This window comes from Amblyomma americanum, chromosome 2 (genome assembly GCF_052857255.1).
Source record: "Amblyomma americanum isolate KBUSLIRL-KWMA chromosome 2, ASM5285725v1, whole genome shotgun sequence".
NCBI lineage: Eukaryota > Metazoa > Arthropoda > Arachnida > Ixodida > Ixodidae > Amblyomma > Amblyomma americanum.
In genome coordinates, this window is record NC_135498.1 from 143,718,629 (window position 1) to 143,738,363 (window position 19,735).

The 19,735-nt window shown below is 49.5% G+C and overlaps 1 protein-coding gene across 1 annotated transcript in view; it reads left to right on the forward strand.

The window, feature by feature from the left end:
• The first annotated feature begins 2,058 nt into the window (after positions 1-2,058).
• LOC144119141 (uncharacterized) overlaps positions 2,059-19,735 on the forward strand; it is a 38,873-nt gene continuing 21,196 nt past the window's right edge. The window contains exons 1-2 of the mRNA XM_077651840.1: positions 2,059-2,301; positions 5,930-6,156. Coding sequence (XP_077507966.1) covers positions 2,189-2,301; positions 5,930-6,156 — 340 coding nt within the window. The 5' untranslated portion in view covers positions 2,059-2,188. The remainder of the gene's footprint in view (positions 2,302-5,929; positions 6,157-19,735) is intronic.

The window sequence follows — 19,735 nt, forward strand, 5'->3', positions numbered from 1 at the left end:
ACACTGAAAAAAATGGCGGTGGTTTAGCTCTTGTTAGGCCTGGAGTGACGCGATAGTTACCGCTGGCCGAGTGGAACTTGGTCAGTTGAATTGCAAAATCAGTCTTTCGCCGCTACGTTTCGCTGGGTGTTCCTTCTCCATCTTCGTCCTACTTGACACGGCGCATGCGCACAGGTGTGGCAGCTCGGTATCGCCGGCGCGCCGCGCCGCCGTCAGCAGCAGCTGCTCCGCACCACGTGACCAACCACGTGACAGCGTGGCGGTGCCGCCACACTGAAAGCTCGAAATGCTACCGTAATGTAGCTGTCGCTACAAAACACTGGCGCGTAGCGGAATCAAAATTCTCTCGGAGGAAAGTGGAAGGGCGGAGCGGCGTGGAAGATTGTCAGAAGTGCCATCGGCACATGTCTGGACGGTTGGAACGAATCTACAATTCTCCGCTCGTCATCTTCAGTAAACAGAGGGAGAAAAATTCAGCAGAACTGCGGCAAAAGTATTCGAGGGCTGCGAAAACTTCATTCAAGGAATAGTGAACCATTATACACGAACAGTAACATGAAGATTTTATTCAATTATATAATAAAGGGCGGTGTGCATATTTATTTGCATGCTTGCCCGGACACCTGCGAAAAAGCACCAAATAATTTCACTTATTGAAGAACTGTGAGTTGTATCCTTTCGCACTATCAATTTCCTCTTATTGACAGTGCAATAGTCCCTGCTCCTAATAGATATTAGGAAACCAACAGTCATGGAAAGGAGAGCGTAGGGGATGCTTGGTATCTTTTTCTAAATTTGTGTTAATAAATTAGAAATTAATAGTGTAATTTTTTATAGATTAAAGATAACCCTTTTGAAAAATGTGTACAGGTTTGAATAGGAGACAAATAGGATTATGGCACATTTCGTTTAACATTATAGGATGAAGATTCCAAAGCGATTCAGCCTTTGAGTGACTCCTTAGTGGAGGGCTCCGTATAACTACCATTACCCGTGGTTAATTACCGTGCACATACATCACACAGTGCATGCAAGTCGTGGGTTCGAACCCGCCTATTACGGTAGCACTTCGATGGAGGAAAAATGTGAAAATTCCGTGTACTGTGCATAGTTAGTGCCCGTTAAGAACCCCAGGTGGTCGAAATTATCCGGAGCCCTCCACTACAGCGTCCCTCATAGACTGAGCCGCTTTGGGACGTCCATCCTATAAAACGAATCCAAATGTGCCTTAATCCTATTTGCTGGCCCGTTCAAACCTATAAACATTTTTCAATATGGAAATGCTTTGCCAATATGGGTGGCGCTGGTGGCAACTCTCAAGGTTAGTTTACACGCGTTTTAAATACCGCCGAAAGTAGAAGAATGGACAGCTGCCGCCGCAGCTCAGTTCGGAGAGCACCGTATGCGAAATTCGAAGGTCTTTGGTTCGGATCCCACCAGCTCTTGTTCTACTTTTAAATCATTTTTCTTTAAGCCATAAATTATGAAGCTATTAACTTCCATACATTAACACCACTAAATAAAAATATATCAAACGTGCCCTACGCTTTCGATGGGTGTCGAATTCCTTCATATGTATGTTCTAACAAGCCCTCTTTCCCCTAGTGAGTAGGGGTTGAGTGGAACTAAAGGCGGGCATGCGTAGTACACTTCACACTAAACATAACGTTTTCTTGTTCTTATTTCTCTTATAACATGGCACATACCCAAATAGGGTGATTGGCCAAGGTCACGGTGAAAGACATTGCTTCTCTACTCTACTCTTCTTCTCCACTCTACTCTCTACCCTACCCTACACCGCGGCAAAGGTTTAGTGGTACAAAAAAAGACATTTCCTTAGGAGATTACGACAAGATATTAGCGCCAAGCGTGAATTTTGAAAAATGTATCGACAGAAGAATATTTAAAGTTTTCTGGCAGCAGTTCCTTAATTCAGAATGCGAAAATATCATGGTGCAGCAGTATCGCGATTGCCATTCACGCAGATGCACTAGGCACGCGCCCGCCCTTGGATGAGAAAGAAGAAGAGCGTTTCTGTGGCCGCGCACACTTCCGTTTTAATCGCTCCTGTTTCCAGCAATTCACCGCCTGGCTCTTGGTCACTCCCCCGAAGTGGGTGTGTGCCATCTTTATTTTAGGCCAACCAACCAACTTCCGTAGTTCCGTGCGCGGTGCTGAGGAGACGACGATGGGACCCGAAGGCGGCAGTGGGGAGAAGCCTGAAGGCCGGACTCACGTTGGAGGGGACATCGCCGACCAGGGGAGGCGCATACTGAAGGAGCATCGCTTCCCGCTCTCCTGGTGAGTTGACCCTGCAGCACGTAGTGCTGTTCGGAATCGTTGAAGCACGCCTAATTAACATTAGATGTGAGAACGCAATAACTCGAGCCTCGTTGTGAGCTCCCATGCAAAAATTCGCTACCTGCCTCCAGGGGTTGCAGGTCGTATCTGGCTCTTCCATATACTAACCTTAGCAGGTGAAAGGTTTCTCCCGTGGCAGCCACCTTGCGCTCTATCCGCCCTCTTCTCTAGTAGAGAAGAAGGGGATTTTCCTCTCTCCACTAAGGCACCTACCATGGCAGATGGCAGGTCGTATCTGGCTCTTACATGTACTAACCTTAGCAGGTGAAAGGGTTCTCCCGTGGCAGCCACCTTGCGCTATATCATTTCTCTTCCCTAGAAGAGGAGAAGGGAATTTTCCTCTCTCCACTAAGGCACCTACCATGGCAGGTGGCAGGTAGTATCGGCTCTTACATGTACTAACCTTAGCAGGTGAAAGGGTTCTCCCGTGGCAGCCACCTTGCGCTATATCCCTCCTCTTCCCTAGAAGAGGAGAAGACAATTTTCCTCTCTCCACTAAGGCACCTACCATGACAGGTGGCAGGTCGTATCTGGCTCTTACATGTACGAACCTTAGCAGGTGAAAGGGTTCTCCCGTGGCAGCCACATTGCTCTCTATCCGTCCTCTTCACTAGAAGAGAAGGGGATTTTCCTCTCTCCACTAAGGCACCTACCATGACAGGTGGCAGGTCGTATCTGGCTCTTACATGTGCTAATCTTAGCAGGTGAACGGGTTCTCCCGTGGCAGCCACCTCGCGCTCTATCCCTCCTCTTCCCTAGAAGAGGTGAAGAGGATTTTCCTCTGTCCACTAAGGCTCCTACCATGGCAGGTGGCAGGTCGTGTCTGGCTCTTCCATGTAGTGACCTTAGCAGGTGAAATGGTTCTCCCGTGGCAGCCACCTTGCGCTCTATCCCTCCTCTTCTCTAGAAGATGTGAAGGGGATTTTCCCCTCTCCACTAAGGCACCTACCATGGCAGGTTGCAGGTCGTATCTGGCTCTTACATGTGCGAATCTTAGCAGGTGAAAGGGTTCTCCCGTGGCAGCCACCTCGCGCTCTATCCCTCCTCTTCCCTAGAAGAGGTGAAGAGGATTTTCCTCTGTCCACTAAGGCTCCTACCATGGCAGGTGGCAGGTCGTATCTATCTCTTCCATGTAGTGACCTTAGCAGGTGAAATGGTTCTCCCGTGGCAGCCACCTTGCGCTCTATCCCTCCTCTTCTCTAGAAGATGTGAAGGGGATTTTCCTCTCTCCACTAAGGCACCTACCATGGCAGGTTGCAGGTCGTATCTGGCTCTTACATGTGCTAATCTTAGCAGTTGAAAGGGTTCTCCCGTGGCAGCCACCTCGCGCTCTATCCCTCCTCTTCCCTAGAAGAGGTGAAGGGGATTTTCCTCTGTCCACTAAGGCTCCTACTATGGCAGGTGGCAGGTCGTATCTGGCTCTTCCATGTAGTGACCTTAGCAGGTGAAATGGTTCTCCCGTGGCAGCCACCTTGCGCTCTATCCCTCCTCTTCCCTAGAAGATGTGAAGGGGATTTTCCTCTGTCCACTAAGGCACCTACCATGGCAGGTGGCAGGTCGTATCTGGCACTAACATTAGCAGTGAAAGAGATCTCCCGTGGCAGCCACCTCGCGTTCTATCACTCCTCTTCCCTAGAAGAGGTGAAGGGGATTTTCCTCTGGCCGCTAAGGCACCTACCATGACAGGTGGCAGGTCGCATCTGGCTCTTCCATGTAGTAATCTTAGCAAGTGAAATGGTTTTCCGGTGGCAGCCACCTTGCGCTCTATCCCTCCCCTTCCCTAGAAGATGTGAAAGGGATTTCCTCTCGACATTTAACCAGCTACCATGGCAGGTGGCAGGTCGTATCTGGCTCTTCCATCTACTAACCTTAGCAGGCGAAAGGGTTCTCCCGTGGCAGCCACATTGCGCTATATCTTTCCTCTTCCCTAGATGAGGTGAATGGGATTTTCCTCTCTCCATTAAAGCATCTACCATGGCAGGTGGCAAGCCGCAGCTGGCTCTTCCGCGTACTACCCGTGGCAGGTGGTGCACGGATACCACCTTTGTCACATGCGAGATAGCAGGAGGACAAAGTGTGACACCGCCACTGGGTGCGGCGAAATGGGGATCTCATGCTATCGCGTACAACTTATGTGCGCGTAGTTATTGCGCTATTCGTTAGTTGGCGTCGTGAATAGAGAGAGCGCGTTAGCGGTGGGAGGTATGGGTGGCGCACCAAGGTAGCAAACGGAAGTGAGAAGGACACAGCGGTGACTTAGAACGCATCACTTTCTTTGCCTACTAACGCGAAAGCGTTAAGGAGCTCGTGCTGCATAAAATCTGGCGTTGTCGTCGTCACTGTGAGCGAAAAAGAAGAGAAAAGTGCACGGCCGCCTGCTCCGTGTTGGTTGCTGCAGGCGCTAAGTGCACAGAACACACGAAGATGAAGGCGGGGTGAACAAACCCGGAGAATTTCGAGGCTTGACAGGAATAAAACGAGCGAATAGCACCACCAAACACCACACACTGCTCAGGCAGCAGCCCATGAGGGCTGCAGATTATCAGCCCAAGATGGCGTCGGTGGTAGGCGGTGCTCGGGTCAAACAAACACGGTGGCACTCACCTATCGAAACTAGAATCATGCGCATGGTATACTTTGGCCCTTTTCTGGGCTCTCGGCGTCCGCAAAAAGGCTTTAGTGCTCTTGGGCACAGGATAGCCAGTCATATACAGAGCAGGTGTGGGGATCCTTTGCTACACACACCGTTTCAACCGTCACGAATGCGCGCACTGATGTTTATAAAGGTTCTCAACAACTCCTGATCAATTCTATTACGTCTGTTCAGTGTCAAGCAACATTTGCTAGGCCATTTAAGTTGCGACTGTTACCACGAACAATGGAGAATATGCTTAACACAAACTGTTATTTTGCAGCACGCAGAGCGCGATTGATAAATTTTAAATATTGTTGTTCTAGAGGAAATGAAGACTTGATAAAAGGAATATTAACGAAAGAGCCCTGGTGCTCTTGTTCGCACATTTCTGTGCCAGATTTTTATCCTCCTCATCGTTTGCGCGAACGCTGGCGTGTAAATGGATTTCATCAAAGAAAATGTGATAGCACCGAAGGCCACTGCTTTTGTCTCAAAAGGGCACCCGCACAAGACCACGTTTACAATAGTGTCATTCTTTGTCTATGCCATATGATTTGCGTGTGTGTTACCCTCTGTTAAGCTTCAGTACTTGGTCTGCATTTGTATTTCTATGCCATATATTTGTATATTTGTATATATTTGTTTAGCATACGTTCTCGTCCATTCCTGTAAAAATTACAAAAAAGGGACTGACAGCATTCCGAAATAAATAAATAAAATAAATAAAAATACAACGTGAAAGATGCTCCCACGGACGCCATATTGGTATAGAAGTGCTTATAATACGGGTTACAGGCTCAACGTTGTTGTACGGTGAAGAATAAGAGCGGCACAGCTGTTTTATTTTCTGTACCTTGAGTGCCGTGCAACTGGCGGGCTCTGTGAACCTTTGCTTGCCGTTCTGTCTCCTCTCGCCGCCGGCATCTACCGAAGGCGTGTGGCATGGTTGGCCACCTTCTGCTACGGCTTCACCATCACGCTGGACATGGCGCTGTGGACGAAGATGGCGCAGGACCCTCGCTATGGCCGTGACATCGCCGAGGCTGTGGCTGACGTCAAGGAAGTGGGCGCTATCATGGGGTTGGTGCTCGGTAGTGTGCTCATCCAAGCGGTAGGGCGCATCTCGGGGCTTTATCACTACGGCGTCGGCGTCATGTTCGGTACGCCCTTATATAAGTGTTCTATTGTTTGTCTGTAGACTTCTTACAGACTCTATTGCGTTTCTTTAGGTATTTCCTGTGATGTGGCCGTAGTTTATAGACTGTCTATAAAAACTCTACAGCAGTCTAAAGCCTGAAATCTATAGATTGTCTATGGACCATCTATAGGTTTGTATTGGATAAAGACTAAAGTGTATAAAAGTTGTCTATAGAATGTCTGCTGACTTTATGGGCAAAAGACTATGGACAGTCTGTAGACTGTCGAAAGGAATTTTTGTAAGGCTTGCGCACGACACTGGTGGGCCACTGCCAGAGAGTCCTCTTTGGAAGCGGAGGCCATTCAGAGAAACGTGGTTTTACAGCAATGACAGACTTCGAGGTCGACGGGATCTATGGGGCAGTATCTCGTGGCCCGAAAAGTGGTCTTTAAGGGCTGCTCAATGAGCAGATTCGCTAGGTAAGCGTGGACCACAAGGAACACACGGGCAGGCCATTTGTAGTCATATGGTACGGTAGGGCGCGGCTGCTGCCGTCGCTTCTATTCAGGGTTTACCAGTGAACTCGATGCTTAAAGACCCGTGCATTAAACTAGCTGAGGAAAAGACTGCAAATTATACCTTGGGGCTACCATTTGAAATTGTGAAACAACTGTGAACGCTATGCGCTGACCTCCACAATGGCTGCGATCTGTTTAAACGCAACTTCGGAGGTTTACGGGTTCAACAAACTTAAAGGGATTGAAAGTGCAAAAACCTGCACGTAAAGCATGCGGTGTCCCTTTGGGCTAGCATTTGAAATATTGACGTAAACGGTAATCGGCCTTCAGGCTTCTCCGCTGTGTAAATCGCCAAGTGGGGGGCGCATGATGACGCCATTTTCGGGACCGGTATATTTTCAGCTCATAAACACACTTGCTTTGAAGTACGAAAAGCAATGCCACCGAAGAAAAGTCCGCGGAGCGTTGTTAATTTGGCAGCATCCAACGACACTCGGCAGGGTGTGGTAGACAGCAGCGGAAATTGGAGATCTTGCCTTTCGTGACGTCATACTGAGCTCCTGCGCACTTCACCGGTGCTGCGAGGAGAAGCATAAAATTTATTTCTCGATTACGTCATCATTTTAAATGCTAGCGCATAGAAACATTGCGTGCTTCATCTGGAGCCTATGCACATTTGAATCCTTCATTATCGCGGAATTCATAAAAACGGGTGTACTTGCCCTTTAAGGTTCAAGATTATTGAGGCAGATCTAACCGCTCAAGCGCAGTAAACGAAATCATAATGATCTGCTGAAGAGCAAGGCCTTTACTTCTAGAGGCTTCCCAGCGTATCTCATTGTATAAAAGCCTCCCTGAAGGGAAGGCCTCAGCAGCGGTTTTCGACATTCCCAGTGAGATTTCTGCTTTAGTCAGATATTAGAGCGTTTTATAGCAGTGATCTCTACGTCGTTCTCACTCTGCTGGCTGCGGAATTGCGGTTTGCGTGAAATGTACAACCCCGTCAAAAGTATAAAGCGCAAAAGGTGTCCCGAAATTCGGCGCATATTCGGAAAAAACGGCGCTGCGCGTAAGCGATGGCGCCCGCGCGCTGCAAAATAAAACAAACAGCAGAGAAGGAACCTCAGATAGCGCGTAGCTTTGCGTGTGCTGCTGCCCTTTCCACTCAGCTTGCCGTCTCTAGAACGTCCCAATAGTTTCTACTCATTGTCGATGAAGAGGGCATAACATTGACCGCGCTAAAGAAATACCCTCTCCCCTTCGATCTTGCGCCGTCGACTTCGCATCGCGAGAAGGACCCATAATCTTCTGGAAGGCAGTTTCCGCGCTCGACCAATGGGGTCGCGCGCCCGGCGCGAGAAGGAGACGGAGCTTGTGCAGTTGATAATGTGTGTATGGGCACGCATGCCTTGACGCGAAGAAGAAACAGACGCGCACTGCACCTATAAATGAGGGGCTTTAACCGCTGTCTGTTAGCCCGAGCCGCCGTTTAAGTTTCTGAGAAGCGCGCCCGCTCGACTCCCGGGAGAACACCACTCGACCAGCCACGAACCAGCGAGGCAACGTCTGCCAGCCTGCGGATCTGCTCCATCGTGATCCTCAGGCCGTCGGACTGTCGCAGTGCCCGGTGAACAAATTGTGTTTTGTTTGTTTGTCTGTCTCTGTGTTAGTGGACTTTAGGTGCAAAGGTTGAATTTTAATCTCTCGATTGTTACTTTGCATTGGTTGCATTGTGTTTGTTAATCACTTTGTATGCGCTCGTACGAGTGATTGTGAAATCCTCTGTATCGTCTCTTCGCTGTATAAACTTTGTTTTGTTTTGCGAACCTTGGCTCCTACCCATTCTCTGTCTTACGACCGGCGAAAACTGGGCACCAGACGACCAACCCCTTTGTCACTTGGTAGCTGGACTCCGGCTGAGCTTGCCACGCTCAGTCGAGGGCATCTCTTTTGTGACCTAGACAGCTACCCTGACACGCTGTAAGGGTGTCTGGGAGTGCACGCTAAAGTGCGCGAAGTGGTGACATATTCTGGCGTCTACGACAGGACGTTTGGTGCTTTGTAAGCGCAGAGAACGGAGAAAGAGTCGGATGGAGTTTACGAAGTGGTCGTAAACGAGTGTTTAGCAGCAGAGTGATATTGTAAGGTGCCGCGATGAAGCGGTTGGAGAGGTTCACAGAGCAGCGGTTATGCGCTGCATCTGAAAAGTTCAGGCTCAGAACGAATCTCAAGGAGATAGCCGCGCCAGGCCTTCAGAAGGGTCTGAAGGGAGCAGAACTTAATAAATTTCTAGGTAAAGTTGTTAAATTAAACTTCATGTTCCAAAGGATAAGGCGATCTACCCACCTCCGACACGCAGCTCAGGGGGCGGGTGCCGCCGTCTCAGAGGCAGGCTGGGAGGTCTTGGGTCCCAGGAGCCTCTTCTGCCAGTTGGACGAGCAGGAGCTGGAGCTCAGGGTTCGAGGGGCGCAGCAGGGTCTCCCGGGTTTCTCTACTGTATATATTGTGCGTCCACCCGGGAGAGTACGGGCATTCCTATATTATGTGCTCGAGGGTCCCTCTCGCGCCACAAAAGTTACATTTATCGCTCCTGGCCTCGGGGAACATGTGGTTCGCCATAACCGGGTACGTATAAGTTTGCAGTCGCCTCCATGCGACTGTTTGTTGTCTAATTTTGGATCCGGCGGGGGCACCAGTACACGCTCCAATCTATAACGCTGCGTGATCTCCCCATATTTTAGCATGCGCTCTCCGCTCCTTCGGTCATCGAGGGGTCCTGTAGCGGCTCGGCAGTAGAGATCTCGAGCCAGCTCGTGGGCCTCCTCGTTGCCGGGGACGGCTTCGTGCACCGGAGTCCAAATTATTTGAATTTTCCGATCAAACTTTATCTGGCCGATGTTTCTGGCCGCTAAGGGTGAGATCCTTCCCTTGCTAAAATTTTGTATGGCAGTTTTGCTGTCACAGATGACAAACTTCATTTCACTGATGACGACAAGCATTATTTTAATGCCGAAACCAGGGAAGCCTCCTCAACTGTCAAATTTGCGACCCATTTCCTTAACTTTATGCGTTGGGAAATTGATGGAGCACGTCGTCCAGACCAGACAGATGAGCTTCATGGAGCAGGGAGATCTGTGGCCACATGAGATTGTCGGGTTCCGACCTCACTTGGGTACACAGGACGTCATGATCCAAATCAACCATGACATAACAGACTGAAGGTCTAAAGATGCGAAAGCCATTTTGGGGCTGGACCTCACGAAGGCTTTCGACAACGTGAAGCTTGAGGTGGTCCTGGAAGGGCTGAACAAGGTTAATGTACGTACCAGGACATATCGGCACATCAGGGACTTCTTGATGGGCAGAACTGCCTGCATGAAGTTCCAAACGCTGGAATCCCCCGCAATTGAGCTAGCGAATAAGGGTACGCCCCAGGCATCGATGCTGTCTCCCCTACTCTTCAACGTTGCTATGAAAGAGCTCCCCGAGCAATTGGCAAAGCTCGAGGGATTAAAATTTAGTATATATGCGGATGATATCACCCTTTGGGTCAACCGAGGAAAAGGTTCGGCCGTCGAAAACCTGCTCCAGGCCGCCACCTACATCATGGTCGAGTACGCGGCCGAGAGAGGCCTAGCGTGCTCGCCGCAGAAATCAGAATGATTTATATATAATCCGAAGCACTTAAGAAGCAAGCCACCGTCGGTAATCAAAATTAAAGTGGCGGGTAAGGAGGTCCCAAAAGTCGAGCAAATCAGAATCTTCGGCCTGATTTCCAGTTACACGGACATAATGGCGAGACTATCAGAAGGCTGGAGAGTCACGCGATGCAGACCGTGAGCCTAATTAGGCGGGTGGCCAGCAGGGGCCAGGGGTTAAAGAAAAAAAATTGATGAAACTGGTACAGACGTACCTTTTCAGCCGGCTGAGCTACGCAGCGCCGTATGCAGGTTTGAAAGCGGTGGAAAAAGAGAAGATTGAGTCTCTAATGACAAAATGCATAATAAGAGGTCTGGGTCTGCCCATGCGCACATCCACAGAGAGACTATAATGGCTCTAGAGGTACACAACACATGGGCAGAATTGGCGGAGGTGGTGCGAACCTCTCAAATTGGGAGTCTTAGCACCACGAGGACAAGAAGAGCCATTCTGATCAAAGTTGGAATAAAACCGGATAGGGGACCCACGCAAAAAATGGACGTAGAGAGGGAAGTCAGGCAAAATCCGATGATCCCCATACCCTGCCAAAAAACATGCACCCGGAATATAACAAACACAGGAGGCAAAAATGAGCCGAGGAATTAGAAATTAGATTCGGCAAAATTTCGGAACATGATGTTGCCTATGTAGACGCGCCGGGAGGTGGTGGCGGTTTTACGGTGGCAACGGTCGACAGCGGCCGGGGCAACCCCGTGACAGCTGCCAATTTGCGCGGGCGGAGCATAGAGGTTGCCGAGGAAACTGCGATCGCGCTAGCTTTCGTTGGGACGGAAGAGGTTGTAACTAGCTCCACTAGTGAGAGTGTGGTTGTGGAACAGCCCGTTCCAACAAATGGGATCAAAGAGAGTGAGGACCAGACCGGTGTGTTGCCTCCTCAGGAAATTGAGAGTGTAGCTACAACCGAGGTAGTAGACAGTGAGGAGCCGGCCAACCTAACATTCAGTCAGAGGGGATCTTAAAGAAGGCGCCTGAAGTTGAGGAAGAAAGCAGGAGCTTGACCGAGTAGTCAGAGTGCTGCACGCCTGATTGTTGCAGTAGTGACTGTGGGAATGAATGGTCAAATGCCAAGAGGGCGAAAGCTCCGACGCACTTGCAGCTGATGAGACCATCCACAGTGAAGAACCGGAATCTGTTCCGAGTGAACCCTTGAGCAGCGAGGAGGCCTTTCCCGATGAGGAAGGTCATGAAAATTTTGCCTGTGAGAAAGGCGAACGTGGAGTGCAAGGAATGAAGCACTAGTGCACTGAAAGTGACGAGCTCAAGAGAGGAACTCAGGAAGAAAGTTCAGTGCTCAAAGAACTAAAAGGAGCATAACCAGTGGCTTCATCGCGAGAACCTACCTTGAATGATGCAAGTGAAAATGAACCAGGCGTGCCCCGTAGATGACGCGGAAGAAAGTACAAAGAAGGAGAAGCGATTCGAACTCCACCAAAGCGGGTGAACCCGAACAGCAGAAGCCCTGGAGAATATTCAGGAAGAAACTTGGAAGAACGAGAGCTAAGCTGAGGACAGCTGAATCCGGTGCAAGAGAGCTGCACGAACATCGCAGCAAAGTGAGAAAAAAGTTCAGACGAACGAGCCCAGCGTTTACCATGGACTCGCTCTAGAGGCGCAAGCGCAAACAGAAGTGCGCACTCCGGGAAGGAAACAACGAGAAGCGAAGCCGTCATGAGCGAACTGGCGTAAAATCTGTTCGCAACAGACGCGCTAGCCACAGGAAAAGACGAAGTGCTCGAAGTCCGAGCAGAAACACACAGAGGAGTACGAGTAGAAAGCGGAGTCAGAACCGCGTTCGGAAGAGAAGCCTCAGTAAAAGGCGGAAGAGCAGAGCTCGCGACAGGAGGAACGGTCAGATTTGCGTGCGAAAGAGAATCAAAAGCGCGACCGAAAACTTGAGGGAAGCAGTCCTGTTCCGAGCCCACTGTGCAGGCCGAATCTGGAAGTATAGGCGCAAGCATGCCTCGAACTTGAATTCTCCCCGTTTATGTTGTGTTAATGCGTTGCCAAGTTGCGGTATGTATTTAAGAGTATTTTAACATTGCCAAGTGTTATATAAGGGGATATCATTGTAATGATATGTGTATTTTGGCATTCGCCAATCAGTTTGTGAGCGTAAGCATGTGCGCACGAATTTTGTGGTTTGTGAATATTGTTGCACAATATTGTTAAAAGAAGGGGCAGTGTCACAAAATTCGGCGCATATACGAAAAAACGGCGCTGCGCGTAAGCAATCGCGCCCGCGCGCTGCAAAATAACACAAGAACAGCGGAGAAGGAACCCCGGAGAGCGCGTAGCTTTTCGTGTGCTTCTGCCCTTTCTACTAAGCTTGCCGTCTCTAGAACGTCCCAGTAGTTTCTACTCATTGTTGACGGAGAGGGCGTAACATTGACCGCGCTAAAGTGATACCCTCCCCCTTCGCTCTTGCGCCGACGACTTCGCATCGCGAGAAGTACCCAGAATCTTCTGGAAGGCGGTTTCCGCACTCGACCAATGGGGTCGCGCGCGCGGCGCGAGAAGGAGAAGGAGCTTGTGCAGTTGATAATGTGTGTATGTGGGCGCATGCCTTGGCGCGAAGAACAAACAGATGCGCACTGCACCTATAAATGATTGGCTTTAACCGCTGTTTGTAAGCCCGAGCCGCCGTTTAAGCTTCCGAGAAGCGCGCCCGCCCTACTCCCGGGAGAACACCACTCGACCAGCCACGGACCAGCGAGGCAGCGTGTGCCAGACTTCGGTTCGGCCCCGTCATGCTCCTCAGTTCGTCGGACTGTCGCGTTGCCCGGTGAACAAATTGTGTCTTGCTTGTTTGTCTCTCTCGGTGTCTGTGCACTTTAGGTGCAAAGGTGGAATTGTAATCTGTCTCGATTGTTACTTTGCATTGGCTGCATTGTGTTTGTAAATCACTTTGTATGCGCTCGTAAAGTGACTGTGAAATCCTCCGTATTGTCTCTTTGCTGTATAAACTTCGTTTTCTTTTGTGAACCTTTGGCCCCGACCAATTCTCTGGCTTACGACAGGCGAAAGCTGGACACCAAACGACCAACCCCCTTGCCACTTGGTAGCTGGTCTCCGGCTGTGCTTGCCACGCTGAGTCGAGGGCATCTCTTTTGTGACCGAGACCGCAACCCCCCCCCCCTCCCCCCTTCAGCTCTAAGGGTGTCTGGGAGTGCACGCTAAAGTGCGCGAAGTGGTGACAAGGGGTTTGCTTGTGAGGCGGCAGCCTGCCTCGTTGTGTATCCTCAGCAGCCAGAATTTTTCGATAGAGGCATAACTTCGAGTCCTTAATTTCCCCAAGCTTTGGACTGCTAGATGTGTTAGGGCGCCCCATCTTAACAGCGTAGAAGCAAACCCCTTGGGCTGTATACTTTTGACGGGAGCTGTATGTCTGAGGGAACAAAAAGCAGTAATAAACATTCAGAAGCAACGCATTAAGCGCTTCTAATGGGTGAATCTATTTCTAAGCCTGATATATCTGTTTATATAGTCTGATGGTTCTGACTTAGCTCCGTAGGCACCAAATAGCACGTACTGTTGGGGACAGAAGTAGCAAGGACGCGATTTCGACGGCCGCAGAAGGCGAAAATGCTTCGCTGCGCCATCTAGCGATGACTGGTGTGGTTCGAGATAAAAGCGGGAGCGCACGCACGTCCTAGCTCCTCGATCCCGAACCAGAGGAGTCATAGGTAGATGGCGCAGCGATGCAGTTTCGCCTAAAGTCACTGGAACGGGAAAAGTACCGCAACCAGCCGCCATATTTGGTCCAGCGCCGCTTGCTGTGCACGCTTATCTCGGCCTATAAGAGCAAGTGCAACGTAATGCTCCGGATTATCTTGTGCCGGCGGCCGCTAGAAAGAAGCGAGCGGATCATTTATGGCGGGGAATGACCGCGTCACCGCGGAGAACGAATCGGGAACGCGCGCGCGCTGGCCGGCCGGCGCGGCGGCGAGAGAAAACGAATGCGGTACTTTTCCCGTTCGAGTGACTTTAGTTTCGCCTAGTTTCGCCTGCTCCGGCCGTTGAAGCCGCGTCCTGGTTACTTGCAAAACCTAGCAGGTATCCGATACACAACTTTGCGCGTTTCATCGCCAGGATTCTGTGGTGGGAATATTCTCACGGAAAGGCAATGCCTAGTGCATCTTGCATTTGGTGGTCTGCATGTATACGCATCGAGGAAAGCAAACCCGGGAGTGAGCATTGCATCGTTTGGCCTCTCGAAGTCGCTCCTTTCCTTTTTCTCTCGCTGAACACGCCGAAATGGATCCTGGCCAATAAAATGCTATGCTGCTTGTCACTGGGGGTTGTCACTTTTGTTGCGAGATCAACACTAGTCAGCCGCTTCGTCTCTTCGCGTGACCGCACTTTCCGCCGTTGTCGCACTTGCCCTTGAGCCGTTGCCTAGCAACCGTCAGACGCCAGACAAGCGCCGGACAACCTCCAGACAAGCGTCGTAATGACGACGCGGCTAGACGGGCGCGCTTAGCTTTTGATAGTGAAACCACGACATAGCAGATCGGCCGATAGCATACTGACATCGTCTATAATCACACACCGCGGAATGCGAAGCGTGTTCAAGTCACCGGCCTACAAAATCTTCTCATCCCGTGCGGTAGTCATGAGTATCTTGAATGCGGAATACACGGTTATGCCGTTCAAGGCAACGGCCACCTTACCGGTCGTGCCACACGCTATGTCAGCGTTGACTCCCGAAAGTTCTCCTTCGCCGTAGTTGATTTCCCGAGTTTAACAGTAGCGGTTGTAAACGTCCATGACGAAACGCAGTGTAAACGTCTTTCCACACCCTGCCGATCCCGTGAAGAAGGATAAAGTTGTAACCATTGCTTAACCATCTGTCTTTCTCTAAGCATACACATGCAGAGATCAGCCGAGTAAATCGACCAGCATAGCATCGTTTAACCACAAGCGAAGCCTAAGCGTAGCCATGACCTGTAGCTTTCGCTACCCACCAGGTTTAACCAGAGCTAAACCAAAGCCATTTTTTGTTTGATGACTTTGCCGGATATCGGTCATTCCACGCTCCGTCCTGGGCTTTTCCCGCCGTACTCGTACAGACAGCGCCATGTTGCCCGACCCTATGTTTCCGGTGTTCGTTAGCCATTATATCGCAGGGATTGTGTTAGCGGCGATTAAGTCATAGCTGTTGAGGTCGCAGTTTTGTTTCGATAGTCTGAATAGAGTGGTAATTAGGCGAGTTATAGGATCGCAGGAATCGTTCCTGCGTGAGAGCAGCGTCCTTGTTTTCTTATACAACGCTTACATTTTATCGACAATGCTAGAGGCCTCCCCGTAATTCATGCTCACATCTACTCTTTCTTTTAAGGATAGGGAATTCGGTGTGCTGAAGTAACGCGAATGTGATGACTGCTTAGTGCCGCTACTCGGGCAAAGATTTGCTAGGAAATAATTTATTCGCCTTAACCCGAGTTTTAGTTTCTTCTTCCGGCTGCTTCTGGGGTTCGTACTCTAATACCCCTGTCACACGGGCACTTCGGAGCGCGATAGGTCTCGATCGCGGTTGACGTTTGAAGCGCGATCGAGATTGACAGCTGCTACACGTATCCACTCGATTGCGATCAACTAGTTAGATCGCCGCATACGAGATGGCGCTGCGCGTACTATCATCATTTCGATCGGTTTGTAGTTAATTGAAAATAACAATAGTTATAAAAACTTTCTCGTGAAAATTTCAACTTGTGAGCATAAAAAGCAACTTAACGTTCTGCGGCAACCATGGTTGCGCATTGCACTGATTCCTTGGCACTCTGCGATAACCGGCAATAATAGCCATATCCGCGTCCAGTCGCTGACTCTTTCCCCGATCGGTCCTCGATCCTGTGCCATCTGTGCTCGTTTCTCGTGCCTCATTTCTTCGATCGTTGTGTTGTTTCGTCAAGAGCGATGAGTGCCGAAAAAAAGCGCAAAATTGCCGTCATGATGGCCGCGTCTGCAAGCTTGGAAGCAGAAATCGAAGTGGCCAGGGCAAGGACTGAAAGCTTGAAAAGACGCGTCCTCCTCACAAGTGCTCTAGCAACTGCCGCTGCTGCCGCAAGTTATAGCGGTGCTGACATGGCGAGCGCTGGATTTTCATCCGGAAAGAGAGGGGGTTTGAGGACACCTTGCCTCACCTAGGCGAGAACTTTTTCAAGCAATCGTTCCGCGTCTCTCCAGCTACTTTTCGATTTATAGTGGAAGTTTGCCGGCCCTTGCTGCTGCGCGAGGATACCGTCATGTGGCCGGCGATTTCCGTCGAAAAGAGGGTCGCCATAAGCTTGTACAAACTGTGCTCGTCGGCGGAAGACCTGTCGATCGCGAACTTCTTTGGAGTCGGCCGGTCAACAGTAAACACCATATACAGAGAATTCTGTATGGCAGTAATTGCTGACCTTGAGCCCGACTGGCTCACGATGCCATGCGGAGAGGGGCTCACTGACCACATCAAGGAGTGCAGTGCCGTGCTGGACTTTCCACAGGCAGTTGGGGCGTTGGACGGCTGTAATTTTCCAGTCTCGCCGCCGAAGGAGAAGGCAACAGACTATTATAACTACAAAGGATGGTAAGGTTTCCCAGCTGAAATCATTTTTATTTCTTTTCTTGGCGGGCCGACACTGACACGCTGTTTGCAGTGAACATATGATTATTAGTTACTGCCTGTTTAGCCTTTGCAGTAACTTTATCACTGCTTAAACGGTTCTGCACGCGTAAAATAGTGCCATTCAATGTTGCTTTATACTGCTGATGATATTAGCGCATCAGCAGTTTTCGCCCCTACTGTTTACTATATATTTCAAGATTGCACAGCCGTGTTCTTGCAAAAGAGACGAATTGTCTTTAGGCATGTTGTCTGAGCCAGGCAGCCACCTTGAGACAGCTTTGGTCACTGCACGCAGTGCAATATCTTGTGTTGACAGAAATGGGGCATTACAAATATTATTACAGCTGAACTATGACTGACCTATGTTATTGTTGTTACTTTGCAGGCATAGCATCATACTGCTGGCCCTTGTTGACTTCAAGTACAAGTCCCGCTTTGTCAGGGTTGGCACACCCGGTCGCTGCCACGATGCATACGTATATGAGCAGTCCAACTTGGCAGAGTTTGTGGGAAGCCCGGAATTGCAGTCGCCTGTGGCAAACATCAGTGGTACACCAGTCGGGTCACTCATACTTTGTGACCAGGCTTTCGCCCTGACATCACATCTAATCAAACCATTTAGCCACAGGACCCACCTGGATGATGAGATGAAGGAATTTGATTACCGGCTCTCAAAAGCGAGAAGAGTGGTAGAAATTGCCTTTGGGAGGATGAAGGCTTGATTTAGATACTGCATGAAGCGAATGGAATGTGACCTGGACAATGCTGCTGATGTGATTCGCGCCTGCTGTGTGCTGAAAAATATTTGTGAGGAGTTTAACGAGCCTGTCATGCTGCAGTGGGTCTTCTCCGTCAGAATGACCAACGCGCTGTATGAGCAGCCAGAGGACGTCACGGACACTGCAACCACAAGCGGAGTTTCAGCTCGAGCCGCTGTTGTCCGGTACTACAAGGAACGGGAACAACAGTAATGTAAATGCATTGCGTATTGTGCAATATGTTATATAGTTTGTTGTGCAGTGTTGTGCTGTGTTCATAAATTGTAAATTGTGGGATGTAACATCCTGAAGCAGCGCATGGGCAATTAAGGACACCATACTGGAGGGCTCTGGATTAATTTTGATCACATGGGCTTCTTTAATGTGCAGTGACATTGCACAGCTCACCTGTGAATTTTGCATTTTGCCTACTTCGAAACACAGCCGCTGCAGCCAAGAGTACACCTGGGTCCTCTGACTCAGTAGCCGAGCCCCATAACCACCTAGTCACCGCGGCAGGTGTGCTATGTTTCCAGTGCACTCAACACTTTTAGTTTGTTTATTTCCATCACATGACTGCAGGTTATTGAACATGTGTGCAGTGTCTGGTGCCTTGTTTGCCGTTTCTGTATTGTGCTTATTGTTTACAGTTTATTCCCACCACATGGCTGCAGGATATTGAACACATCTGCAGTGTCTGGTGCTGTGTTTTCCATTCTTTGTTCTCCTACATTTTCACTGCATTTTTATTTTGTTTTTTTACACATTACTCTAAGTTACCGAACACAGCTGGTGAGCACCTGCAAAAATCCTTTGGAAAACTTTATTTGTAACGCGTTAACACAGTGTTGTTGTTGCAGAAAGGTATCTGCCATAATTAAACTGGTAAACTGAGCTCAAGCTTATTGTTCCATTAAGAAAAAGTGACTGCTTTCACCCACCTGCTCCTAATGAGCACGTTCAATGCCTTCATGTACAACGATGATGGTAGCGGCCACATAGATCTCAGACATGTGGTTTTAGAGAATGCCACTTTGCGCGTGAACTCCACAAGAGAAAGCAAACGGACAGATCGAGCCCCGGGAAATTCGACATTGCTTCCTGTGTAATTGCACCATGAACATGGTCTCCGATATGCCCTGTTACCCCTAAAAAAAACACAGCCCAGCTGGTACTCATGTAAGAACTTTGCAACGTTAAACCCTGATGTTGCATACATCTGGCAGATGAAACTGACCTAGATGCCGTGTGGGTGAAAGCAGTTGTATCCCAGTAAGCTGCATCGAGGACCATTAACCACCAGCAATGCAAGTGTGTGTGCACATTGTTATGAGGCACTCCATCTGCCTTGAGAAATCGCTTCCATGCTGGCATGCTCAGGATCATAGCTTTCCTGTGGAGCCTGACCATCTTGTTGTCAAAATTTAACCCATTGTTGTCGGTTGCGGCCATACATGTGGAGTTTGGCTGGTAAACGGATCCCACATTTCTTGTTTTGTTCGAACAACATGACCATTTGCATGCACCTGCTACATGCTCAACCTGCTAGCACTACGCTGCTGATGAGAGTCAACATGGATCTCGGATACACCATAAAGGATTCCTTGGTCATCACAGATGTAATTTATTCAGTGTGATGCAAGACTCAACATCACAAAACTGTATACCTGTAAACAAGTAACTGCTTTCTTACTGTGGTATCAGAGTACGACATTTGCTATCTCCGGAAAGTGCTTCCCGGCAGGGATGTGCATTTGTACTGGGCGTGGGATGCGTGCCGGCAGCTATGGACACGTTGCCAAGAGTGCGTATCTATAACTGTTTTTAGCAGTAGTAAGAGACGCTTCTGCACTATTTAAGGTGCATGCCAGACACATAGCTTTTTTCACATCATGATCTCACCCAGCTACGGTAGATGCTTGTGCAAAACAGGAGACACATGCTTGATCGAATAGGTTGTTATGCACCACTTCTATCCGAGCCGCACTTATGCAG